This window comes from Zonotrichia albicollis, chromosome 3 (genome assembly GCF_047830755.1).
Source record: "Zonotrichia albicollis isolate bZonAlb1 chromosome 3, bZonAlb1.hap1, whole genome shotgun sequence".
In the NCBI taxonomy this organism is placed as follows: domain Eukaryota; kingdom Metazoa; phylum Chordata; class Aves; order Passeriformes; family Passerellidae; genus Zonotrichia; species Zonotrichia albicollis.
The window spans coordinates 28855929-28869239 of NC_133821.1; the positions used below are offsets into that span (position 1 = coordinate 28855929).

Sequence of the window (13311 nt, forward strand, 5' to 3'; positions counted from 1 at the left end):
ATTTCAGCTGGGGGTGGGTCGTCTCCAGCCCTGGAGTACCTGGTACCCAAGCAGGGTTGCTAGTGGTCAATATGGAAGGTACAAGGTCCTTGTGAAGATAATGGATAAAGACAGAAAAAGCATGAGAAGTAAATGAGCACAGTTGGATTGTATCTTTGTCTGACACAGGGTTTGATGACCTGCAAGCATGTGCTGATCCTGGGGCTCCTGAACATGGCTACAAGACGCCCAGTGCAGGTGTTTTCTTTGAAAGTGTGGTGGTCCGGTTCCATTGCCAAGAAGGATATAGGCTCAATGGTACTTCCAAAAAACTTTGTGTGAGACACTTTAATGGCTCCCTGAGCTGGAAACCCAGTGATAAACCTGTGTGCCTACAAGAAGGTAAGTTAGTTTTCTTCAAGGTGTTCACCACATCAGTTCTTCTCACTTGTCCATGTACCATGTCTGTCTGTCTCTGGACAAAACACAACAGGCTGGAGTCCATTTCACTGTGTCTTGTTGGATACATACTTTAATTTTCCATCCCTAATTCTCCTTTGTCAGTTAAATTTGTACCACGAGAGGCTGTGTGTATTGAAAGGAACATAAAGAAATGTGAAAATAGAATTTAAGCTCCCTTTTTAACTAGCTACAAATTGATGCAGAGAGGAAAAACAACCTCCATTGTAAGTTAACATGTAACTATTTATTAAAGCTGCCCACTTAATATTCCTTTCTGCAATATTTTACTAGAAAAATGCAATCAGTTTCCAATGCTACTGCTCCTGCTAATCAGGAATTTTAAACAATAGTATTGGATGATGTATGCATGAGTCAAGTAGCAAAATCGAATACACAGAGGCTGCAAAAGTTTAAAGCCAGGGTAGAAGTTGACTCTGAGATAATTCAGACTATTATGGCATAACCAGTTTATTGTATATTTGAAATTGTATTTGGTTTTAAATACTTTGGATATTTCATTGCTTTCTTCTTCTAGGTCTTAGAGGCAGGATTGATTTGATTTTATAACTGTAAATTTTGGCCAAAGTACACCCAAGCAGCACAAATTATTTATTTCCCCAAGTATATTAAAGATATAACCTGTCCTTGTTGTTGACTTATTTTTGGTCAACAGAGCTATTAAAGTCAACAGACGTGAAAAGTGTTGGTTAAATAAAGTGTTTACATTTTAGTGTTGTGAGTTCTCCACTGAAGACATTAGTCATTGCCTCATTATCTTCATGCTGGAGCAAGATAAATTTTACTCCAGGTTACCTTTCACCACTTAAAATAAATACATGGACTTTATTCAGAGGTAGTTGAATACTTATGTGGCTCACAAACGCACTTACTGTATAGGATCATGAATCACTTAGCCTTTATAAAAACTGCAGGTACTTGTTTGTGATCCTGGGGGGTAGGTGTGAGAATCCTATACCAGGACAGGGATGTGACATGACAGGGACAAGCACGGCCTGGGAAGACCACACTCAGGAGATGCATGTGAAGGGAACAACCCTAAACAGCAGCCAGTGTGAAAGTAATGCATGAGATAATGGAGAGAGTAGCCAGAGGCAGCTGGTAAGGAGTGCATGGGCTTTCAGGCAGCTGGCTGGTTGGCAGGAGAAATTTTGGTTAAGTATGTTCTCCTGGACAAGTGTGAGGCCATGGGCTACAGAGCCATGAGGGACACAGTCGTGAGCTGTTTCATCAGGTGACAGCTGATGTCTAGAAATAAAGGCAAAGGGGTGCCAACAGCACCTCATCATGCGGCCACATGGGTCAGCTTTAAAGAAATAACCTGATGCCTGTAAAAATAACTATGTATGAAAATCGTGACCTCTTCTGTGACAGCCACTTTTCATAAATGAACTTGTTTGTCTCATTTCATGGTTATTTAAGAAAAAATATAGCATGACAGCAGCCTGTGTCTAAATTGGCTATTGGAACTACCAGAAAAAGCTTTAATGGTTGGAAATTCTGTTACCTTAAGCACAGCAGGAAGCTAAGAATGTTGATGTGAATCTTTGAAATCTTGCCTGTATCATCCACTGCAGTTGTTAAAATAAACACTAATGTTTTTTATTAAATATTCAAACCTCTTCCCTCCATCCCAGTGGAAATCTGTGGAGGAAGTTTCTGATCACAATGCCATCAGCAACAAAACTGTCACTAATGTCAGTGTGATCAACACTCGAACTAGGTGTTTTCAAAAAAGAAAGAAATTGGAAGATGAGAATGTGATGGATGATGTGGCCACAGTTGCTTTAGAGATAATAATTACTTTCCAGCATAGAACACTTAAAAAAGATTGCTAGCCAATGCTCTGATCAAGCAAAACACTTAAGCTGGAGCATAACTGTAATTATGTGATTAGTCTTGTTAAAGTTCTTTGCTCAAAATAGGCAGATGCAAAAATGCTTCTTATTACTTGGACCAAAGAGTAGGACCCTGATTTAGGATTTAGTGAATCAAGTGCTTAAGTACTTCCCTGATTAACATTATTATAATACCTCAGGTATTAGATTACAGCATTAATTCTTCTTTCCATTGCACAATAGCAGCACTGATTCAGAAGAAATACTAAGCCAAGTCTCAGTGGCGGTCCATGAGGCCTAGGCATTGGCTTAAGTGATTTTTAGACTAATCCTTTTGCACACTGGGAGCAGAATATTGAGAGAGGGCTATGGTAGAGAGGAGTTTTCCCATTCATCATTACCTATCACAAGGTGAAATAAACTTTATGCTGCACTTACCATTTATGGCGGGGGCTGGCTGCTCTGTGGGCTATGGTATGCTCTACACGCCTCTCATCCCAGCATATTTCAATGTCAGGCAGTGCCAGCTGAGCTTGAACACTGAAAACACTGTACTTTGGAGTTCATTTACTCTCAGGAGTTTGAATTCAGAGAAGGATAATTTTATGTCTATATGTTATGTGCATTTAATTGTTGTTATGTGTTTAGTAGCACAATTTCTAATCACAAATGGACGTTATTTACCAAAGAAAGCAAAGCAACCTGTTTCAGAATGTAACTGATTTTAGATCTAATACGTTTGCCTAGAGCTCTTCACCCAATCTATTTGATTTTATAGGTCTGTCATGTCTTGTTAAGAGGCAGGAGATTCTAAGTGTGAGGACGAGAATGAAGTTGCATGACTTGGTGCCCGATAAATGCCCTGTCAAAAATCTGTATGCTTAAAGTTACGTTCTTATGTTGATCTACAGCATGGGGTGACTGTACCTTTCATCAGCTCTAATACAGTTATGCACATAAATACCAAACCTCTGAGGTAGGAATTTTGTATTTACTGTTTAAGAGCAGTATGTCATGTTGTTCACACTTTAATCTAATTTTCTCCCACTGTGATAATGTGGCTGCTGAGGCTGTTGCCCTACTTGGAACAAATGCTTGCTCTTTCCTGTGAGATTGAATCTAAATTTACAGTCTGCATGAAGATGGCAATGAAGCAAAGAGCTGTGTCCTCCTCTCCCTGTGCTTCTGCAGACAGACACCTTGGAGGTGTTCTCAGTGCCTCATTCTCCCACTGACAAGGATGATAAAGCTGCAGTGAAAGTAGTAGGCTAGTACATGGTTTGGCTACAGCTTTCCTGTAGGACATTTAGCCCTCCATTTGCTTTGCCTTTGTCCCTGAGTCTATGAGATGACTGAAGTATTTTTATTTTTCCATCTCTTATCTGTCTTGCCCAGTGTTTGCTGATTCTTAACCCTGATTATGAGCACTCTGTGACATTTGGAACCAGGCCACAGCTCAATGGCCACAGATCTTAGGTGAAATCTCTCTGCATTGTTGAAATACCAGCAAAGACAATAAAAAGAAATGGTTATTTAATATGCACTAAAACACTGTGTTTGCCATCCACAGAACAATCCTAGTAACACAGTACTATGGATTTAACACTAGTAAAAAAACCAAGGGACAATATTGCTCTTAAATGCTTACTTTGAAGAGAACAGAATGTAGATGAGCTGTCCCTGCATCAAACCAATTCTTCGTGATATTCCTTTCATCCTTCCTCCCTGTTTCTTTCTGTTCCAGCCTGACAGTGGTGTAACTCGATGTAGTCAAGGCTAATTCAGAGACTTGTCAACAGTAAGATACACAGGAGCACCAGACCTCTGCATTTGAATTTACATACGGGTAGCAAACAAAACAGTGCCAGAGCAGGGATTGGGCAGTTCTTCAATTGTACACACTCTTACAGTGTTGTAAAGGTCCTTGACGTGGTTTGGACCAGCCTCTGTCAGGGCAGTACTCCCAAGTAAATCCTGCAAGCACCTTCTTGGATTAGCGTGGACCAGGGATAATTTTTGGATGGTAAGGGCTCACCTGCAATAGATACAAGCCTTCACAGGCCAGCTGGTACCCATGGATGATGTGGCTATCTCCATGCTGTCTAGGTCATGCCTTCCTTCTCAGTTGCTATTGTGGTCCAAGTGCTCTTGGGAGGAGGTAGGGTGATCTTTCTTCCCCATGGGGTGGAAGGAACAGTTCTGAGAGGTTCTGCATGGTTTGCACCTGAGCAAAATACTCTAATTATATTGTTTAACAAATTTTATTCTTCAGACCAATCTTCTGTGATGGGGGACACTTTTGGTTTGCTAAAGCCAAGAGTTCCTAATGTACAAATCTTCATGAAAGTTAGGGCAAGGTGAGCTCTTGTCCCTGTCAGGCTGTTAAGCCTGTTGGCTCTACCCCACCTCTTTCTGCTCCTGCAAGATAAGAAATGTGTCCTTTTGGCTGGCCTATTTAAATACTCACACAGTAGATTTAAGCAGATGATGTAAAACTGCCAGAAAAGAGTGTAAGTCATAGCCTTTGCTGCTCGATGCTGGTTAAAGACCATATATTCCCTTAAATGGTTTAGCAGCTTCCACGGATTTGCTGAGAAGGACTTAGAATAAAGTAGTTTATTTTTTAGGACAGGACATTTTAAAATTCAGTCACTTTCTTCTAGCTTTTCCAAGCAGAATTTGTACCAGCTAATCCAGTTTTTCGTGGGAGGTGGCTACTGCAGGTTATATCTCAGTGCTAAATATGAATTCAGCCATTGGGAAAGCATTTGCTTGCAAGGCATCAGGAAAAAGAGCTGTAATATTGTGGTCCATTGGTCTGGTGTTTAGCTGGGGCTTGTAATAAGCCGGTTATCAAAGTCAGCCAGGATGTGGCAGGTGGACGACAGTGCAGTGAGCAACTTATCTCTGTTCTCTGCCAACATCTACCTGGTTAAAATGATCTCATCTACAGCTGTTCCTTGGAATAATAGGGATGGAGTTGCTGTGATAATCATTGTTACAGAATCCACTTTGAAAGGGAAATCTTATGTTTTGCTGTGTGTACATACACCATCTTTATTTGTATAGCAACAGAAAGACATTGTAGAAAGAGAGGGAGCTGTTCACTGATGTTATCTTCTGGCATCCATCTCCAGTCTCCTACTGCGTGGCTGCCAAGCAGGTTCTCCATCTATTTCATCCCATCCTTGTGGGGTGCCCAGGACAGCCTCTTCATGACAGCATTTATGGCTTAGCGCAAGGCATTTCTTCTGAGGCATCCTCTGCTGTCTTCTCTGCTGATTAACTTTATAGTGAGAGAGTAAACCGTTCTGTCTTTGAAAGCAATGTGTGCACCCTCGCCAGTGTATTTTACGACCTCTAGTTAGGGCATGGATCCTCCCAGACTTGTGCATTTATAAATAAATAAATTCTAAGAAAACTTCTTGCTGCAGTTTCTCACCCTGCCTGGCAAGCTGCCAGCCCTTCCTGCTACCAGCAGCAGGAGGCACCTACAGCAGCTGCCAAGAAGCTAAAAAGTAATAAGAGAAGTGGAAGAATTGTTAACTAATAATGTGCTCAGGCTCCATACCAAAAAAGTAGCGAAGTACAATGAATTTTAGAAACATCCTTGTGATGCGAAGGTACAAAGTCTGTTTTAACTGGGGGAGGAACACTGTCCTCCTTCAGGTTAGTAAAATATAGTGATGGAATCTCAGTTTGCCTAACTAAATAAAAATATTATGAAATACATTTGCTCTTAGTAGTTTGTGAGTCCTCAGCTAAATGACAGTTTATCTTCCTTCTACTTGTGCTTTGAAACAAACAAGCTGTCACTATCACTTTGCTTAGTGCATTCTAACAATTAGGTACTAAATACAGATTTAGCTTTGCCTCTTCCTCTTTAGCAAGAATTACCCATGAAAATGGCAGAAACTTTCTCTTCTATGCAAGTCTCAAGGGATTTTTTTCCTTAATAAATACAGTATTCCTAAATTAATATAATTGTCTCTCATGGTAGAGGTGTTGGGGGAATAAAACAGAGTAACACAGGCTTATAACATTTTTCTGTCTTTGTTGTGTTTGATATACTTCTTGGGTTTTGATGCCTGGAAACTTATTACCATCTCTGTCATGGATTGACTGCTGGCAGACAAAAATTTTCTCCCAATATTTAATCTTTCCCTGTCTTCTGGTTCATCTCGTTTCATCTCACTTTGCCTTTGTGATGAGGATGAACTTTGAGTCACCCAGATTATTCCCTCAGACCCTCTTGGCTTTTTTCTCAATTATTCGGTATTACTAGGGGATTTTCCCCCTGCTTCCCCTTTCCACTTTGTACATCTTTAAAGTGTTCTGAGTTTCATTCTGTATTTTGATGTCTTTGGCACTAGTACCTAGAGTGAAATCTGTGACTGTCTGATGCATGTGTCACAGACAGGCACTAGGCCCCATCCCTGTATATCACTTCAGATTTGCAGTCCCTTCTTGAGAGTATTCTACAAGCACTCAAGATGCTGCTTAGGACCCTAAAAATCATGTCCTCTAAAGGCATATGAATGCAGCCACACAAAACTATCTGGTTTAAAACATAATCAAGGAAATTAAAGTGAAGGCGTTCTCATAATGAACTCTGGAATGGAGCTGGATAAACCCTTGTAAATGTACCCGATTTTCATCTGTCTGCTAAAACTGCAGCTTTTCTGTATTCCTCATGCCATATCTGTATTTTATCTTTTCTTTTGTCTTGTCCTTAGTGCTGTCACAGTCTGCCTTTGCATGGAACCTTGGGATAGTCAGACTTTGGGGTGTAATTGCACACATGATGAATGGAGGACCAAAATCAACCACAGCCTTCCTAAAGGCTCCTAATTTTGTTAGCTTTTAAAAGGCTGGGGGAGCTTCTCCTACCGTGCTATAGACTTGGTAAAATGATGGTTTACTAGGGAAAAGGCACTTTTACTGAAATGCATGTATTTTCCAAACCGTTTAAGCAGAGCACTTATATTAAATGCTTACTTCTTTTTAAGAGCTTGATTACTAAACAGCTAGCTGTGTTTTTTAATTAAGTTACTATTTCTTTTTCTCATGAAGTCACAGATTGCCTTGTTCCACATGTTGAAGATGCAGAGGTTCATAACAAGACATACAGGACTGGCGATAAGTTAATAATCAGCTGTCATGAAGGATTCCAGATACGTTACCCTGACTTAGACAACATGGTTTCCATATGCCAAGATGATGGAACATGGGATAATCTACCCATATGTCAAGGTTTAGTACTCCAGCACGTCCCATTTTATAGCTCATACATCTTGTCATAGTTTGCCAATATTTTTTGCTACAGCTGTAATAATTTAAGTGATTTGATAAGCTCCACAGTGCAGTGTTTGAGTAGTGCTGCTGCTAAGATTTTTTGATTTCTCTTCCCCTTTGCTCTTTGCAGGAAAGGTGTCACTCCCTGACAATTCCCATGCTTATACTACTATAAATACTGCTTTTTTGTTTGCAAATCTCAAATCTGACACAGATACACTGCATCAAAAAGTAAAAAACAATCAAGATAATCAGTCAGAAGTTCTGATGGGTGTCTTGCATTTTTTCACCAATTAATTTGTGTAAATATTTAAGCTTCTAACTGCACTTTATGTTCCTTCACCTTGTGTAGAAGGCAAGGGTAGAGGAGAGAAACTGGTACCTGTTCTCCTGTCAGAGTTTTCAGCAGAGCTGTTGATTAGATTCACAGTCCATTAAACCTTTACGTATTGACTGAAAATTCAGCGTGTGCACAGGGATGATTTTGGCCAGAAAAGCCATTATCATAGAATTAGAAATATCAACAGCATAGGATCCCAGCTCAACTTAGACTGTGAGAAATGGCTGGGGGTAAGCCAGCTTTAGTGAATGGAAATTCAGTAACTCTGGGTTCCCTTTCCCTTCATATTTCTAATAAGCATATCTGAGTACCACTGATTCTGTTTTAAGCAAGTTAAGTCTTGGTAACAAGCTTGGCCCACTGAACAGCAGGAAGAGATTTTAACTGAGGAGCAGAATGGGTTAGTCCCAACTTTCTTCAAAGCCATCTGTCCTCTCATAGAGCTAACACTTCTCTGTAGGCACTTAATTTTACTGTCACACCAATTTCCAGAGTCAGGGCAGGCAGGCAGGTGAGCTGGGACACTTCTCAGGAGCAGTAGCACATCAGACTGTCGCCCAAGATCCTGCCCTCCATTGGGGCAGAAGCTTAGACATATTACCAGGCTAGGTCACCATTTTAGATCCACACAGGGGAGATTTTGCAAAACCATAGCAAAGCAGGCACCAGTTTTGGGGTGTCTTATCAGCGATAGCATCACGTGTGGCAGTATGAAGTGTACAGCCCCTTTCTGTGGGGGTGCACCTCACATCTAACTTAAGTAGATTAAAATTTTTGCAGCGGGGGGAGATGAATGCTTAACAGATTGATTTGCAGATGCTGCATTTGCCAAAGATCCAGGGGCAAACTTTTTGACACGTAATATTTACTGAGTTAGTAGCAGTACCCCAAATACCCTTTGGCTTATTACTTCTGTTGCTGTGTTTATACTGTGTAACACAATCAATTACTCCTACTTAATAGTCAATATTAACTGCTTTTCAAAATAAAAGCAGTGCTAATAAAAGTTAAGAAATCAATTTCACAAGACCCGTCTGCTGTGATTACTGGGTAGGCAGAGAATAGGCAATTCAGATTCAAGACCCTGCCATAATTTGCCAAATTCCATAAAGTTACTGCAGAATTCCAGAATTTTCTTTTTGACATGTCAGGCACTGGTAAGATCAAAGTCACTTGTCTTCTTGCTCTAGGTAGGCTGTCGGTTACATTTCTATGGCCCTTTCATTACAGAAGGCAGGGGAGTCTTATGACACTAAGATGCCTTTTTTCCTTGCCAGAGCAGTGGGGAAGGATTGTGGAGTATATAAGAATCTAACCTCTATTTTTGCCATGAGATAATAATATTAATTACTGGTCTGGATGATGTTACTTAGCAAAATAATGTCAAAATGGAGTTTTTCAAGCAGTGTTTGAAGACCTAGGAATTTTCACAAATGCTTGGCTGTCATACAAATTCAAATAAATCTCTGTCCTGCATGAACAGGAACATAATGAGCATTAAAATTCTGAGCCAGCAGGACCAAATTTTCCTTGATACAGTACAGAGAAGAGTAAGCTTGGTCTTGCTTGGGCAGTCTCTGCTCTTTCTGTCCCACTGGGGGCTGCTTACCTCGTCCTGCTCGATGTGCTGCTCAGTTTGCAGGAATGAGTGTGGTGTGTGGGGCATTCTTGATCAGGGTAGAAGTAGCAGCCAGCAGACAGGATGCTTGAAGCTTTATTTGAGAGGGACATAACCAGCTGCTTCAACAGCTATTGAAATTGTTGCTCTGGTGGTACAGCATGCTGCAAAAAGCTTTCAAGCTTTTTCTTTTATTTTCTTTTGGTTTTGTTCCTCTCCCTCAAAAGACTGTTGCAAGGAAATGGCTGCTTGAAATGCTGCTTAGGCTTTTTGTTTTAAATTCCAGTACCTTACAAGCAGTTCTCAGACTGATTTTTGTATCCTCCTCTAGCTTAAAATTATGGGAGTCCTATGAACATCCTTCACAAATTCCTAGTAGTGGCAAGATACCCATTTATGGACAGCCATAATGCAGCTTCCATTAGTCACATAATTCTAAAATATTATTTGTCATTCCATGATTACTAGTTATCTTTTCTCCACATTATTGCAAATTAAAAAATCAAACAGTGTCAAGCATTACCCAGAGGGTCATTTCTAGGGTCATGAGGAATGACATGTTATAAAGACATGCTATCTGTTAAATTCACTGCTCTTTGTTGCCCCAAATTTTGGTTGGTGACCATTTAACTGTCGCTGCTCAGTACCAGCCATGGTACAAATCCCTCAGGAGTAATTCCAGAAGTAGCACTGGAACATAGTATCTGATTCTGACTACATTTACAATTTATGATGATAACAGATACCTTAAATTTTTGATAACCTAGTCTAAGACCTCGCTCAGTATTTATCATGGGACTGCTCCTAGGAAGTCATGTCCCTTTAGACTTTCTCAATTCATGACTGGAATTTCAAAGTCATGAATTCTGCCTGCAAATCTTTTACAGTTGCATACACTTTGTCACAGAAGCAGTTTTAATATGTAAGAGTGTTTACATACCTGTCATTTTTTAGGAGGAGGAATAAAACTCACCATTTATATAAATGAAAATCTTTATTTATTAAAGATTCTACCTCAAAAAGAGATTGCCATCTGCTGAAATGGTAAATGTTTGTTAAACAAAATACTGTCGGTTTCGGAAAACCTTTCCTGGATTTGTTGGGAGTGAAGCCCATGCTAGCAAAGCGTGTGGGCTAAACAACAAAAGGGTTTGAAATAGAATAATGAGGCAGATCTATCTGAGGGAGATCATGCAGACATGCCATTCATTGTGGAGAGGATGAAAAATCACACTCCTCAATTTAGAAAAAGTAACTGAGATGTGTGAAGATGACTGAGATAAGCACTTGATAATAAAAGAAATCTCCCTCTTCTTAATTTGCAGGTTGCCTGAGGCCGTTGGTTCTTCCTCATAGTTACATTAACATTTCTGAGTTCGGGGCCTCCTTCCCTGTAGGAACAGTGGTGTATTATCAGTGCTTTCCTGGATATAAACTAGAAGGGGCAGAGATCCTTGAGTGCATGTATAACCTTATCTGGTCAGATAGCCCACCTAGGTGCCTTGATGTGGAAGGTAAATGCCTTACTGTTTGTTTCTCTTTCTGGTTTGCAAGACCTGCATGCTCTCTGTGGTTTTAACTCAGGGCTGTAGCCACGGTTCCATTCTCAGTGATATTCTCACTGGGTGTGCAGAGCCTTTGTGGGTTCTGATGTGTTCCTGCTGTGCTTCACTGCACCCTCAACTCGTGGTGTTCCCAAGTAGTGTTTGCTCTCACAGTGTCCCAATGCAAGAGGGAAAGCTCCTAATGATTGCTTTGCCTTTAAAATGAAAACTCTCTGCTGCCTTTCTGATTAAAACACTGAGGAAGTTACATAACTCACCTTCCTGTGCAGATGGTCAGAGCTCCTACACATATGGATAGATTTCCATGATCAGCTAAAATATACACCACAGAAATCCTTGGTTTGGGCTGTGCCAGCTGCAGTCATTACTCAGCGCCACATGGTGCTGCACACTTGGGTATTCGCTGTCTCCCCTACCTTAAAGAAGGATTGACAATGAAAAACAACTGAGCTAGTTTATTGATGAGGAGCATAAAAACCATTCATTGTGAAGCAGCTGGATCCTACCGAGCCAAAAGGCTCTGTGACTAGAGCTGGGATGGAGGGTGTTGTAGTGTGTTTATCTATGCAACCCAGACATCTAAAACAGCGATACTGGATGGATTGTTCCATACATTGCCAAAACTGCATAAACTACCCTCCTCCATCTTCACATCGTGAATGAAACATCCTAGGAAGTCTTGAGAGTCCAAATACATCCTCTGCATTTCATTCCCTTAAAAAAAACCACATTTTTGTTCTATTTCAAGCCTGTTAAGGGAGCTCTCTATATGTAGAAATTAGCTAAAAGCAATTATAGGAATTCATATGTGATGCTTATGTCATTGAACTAAATGCTAAGTATTCTGGAAGTGCAAAAATTTGCCAAAAGCATCAACAAAGTGACAAACTGCACAAAAATAATTTCATTATCCTTATTTTTAGCTGACAATTCAAGTTCTAAAATTCAAACATGCTTTTGCAATTTTGGAATGACAAAACAAGATGATTTTTTTGTTGTTGTTTATTTAGCTTACCATGAAAGATTAATCCTCAACCAGCTGTATGTAAGCCATTTTTGGAAGGTTTGTTTGTTGTTGTTTATAGCATGGAAAACACATTAAAAAATCAGAAGGGCCCTGTTAGGCTTAATCCAAACAATATAACTGATTTGAGAAAAATTACAGTTCTTCAGTTAGAAAGATAAGAGCATGAAACTCAAGTATGTGAAGCAGGAAAAATTGTGTCTTACTGTTACTTAACACAGGTGAGCATCCCAGCTGCTATCAAAATACCCAAGAAAACTCATGTGCTCATTGTTTCTTGCTTGTATGATGAAATCATAGAGAGGCTCTTTTTCTTGATAATTTAAAACATGAGGTAGGAACTCCTGCCCCTGACAGTTCTATATTTTATGTGTCAAAAATTATAATCCCCTATCAACTACGATGATCTGTGATGGGGGGATCGGTGTGTGCTAAGGCCATTGGGAAGGCCTCCTGAGTTCTGATTTCAATTCAGCCTCCCTTTGAATCACTTTCTTCCTGCACTCTTTAAATGCCAAAACTTCCTATGGTGGTTTCATGTGGGCATCCCATCAGTGCATTCATTCAGTGAACCACAGGAGACCAAATCGGGAGCACAACACTTGCAAGAGCTGGTTCTGCTCAGCTTTGGGGGAGAAGAGAGCTTCTGGCAGCACTGAAAGGTCACTCCTGACAGCTCCCCTTGTGAACTCTGCTGTAGGGCTGCTTCAGCAGGTGTGCAGTGATCCAAAATGAATCCAGACTGGGTAAATCAACTCGAGATGCCCTTGTTTGAAAGTGCTTGTTCAAGAGATTTATGCAAGGAGTGCCAGTCTCCAGGAATCTTGTTACAATCCACTACTCTTAATTACTGGACAAAATTCCTTTCCTGCATATTTTTTTATTCTCCACCTTGCATTCCAGTGTCAAGCTAATTTTTCAGCGTTCCTTTTATGTGTGCAGTGTAATCTGGCCAAGCAGTATTTTTCACAGAGGAAATCTGCAAATAACGAATTAATTCCATTTCTTTCTTTCCATGTTCAATTTAAAAGGTATTGTAATGATATTTCCTGCTTAGTATTTTAATATGGTAATGATTAAAAACAGATGACTGTTAGGAAGCTACAGCAAACCTTTTGAGAACTTTTATTTTCCTATAAACCATGCTGCTTACAGCTTCCTCATTTAGATGT

At 40.2% G+C, this 13311-nt stretch overlaps 1 protein-coding gene across 9 annotated transcripts in view; it reads left to right on the top strand.

The window, feature by feature from the left end:
* Positions 1–13311, top strand: part of SUSD4 (sushi domain containing 4) — a 94713-nt gene that overhangs the window by 43504 nt on the left and 37898 nt on the right. For 8 of the 9 annotated variants that reach the window (XR_012579453.1, XM_074537023.1, XM_014272963.3 and 5 more), the window contains exons 3-5: positions 169–381; positions 7371–7550; positions 10876–11064. Coding sequence is in view for 8 of the 9 variants with exons in the window: in XM_074537023.1 (XP_074393124.1) it covers positions 169–381; positions 7371–7550; positions 10876–11064 (582 nt within the window). In the remaining variant the exon portion in view is untranslated. Of the gene's footprint in view, positions 1–168; positions 382–3133; positions 3274–7370; positions 7551–10875; positions 11065–13311 lie in introns of those variants that run through there. The other variant, XM_014272966.3, reaches the window with a different exon arrangement.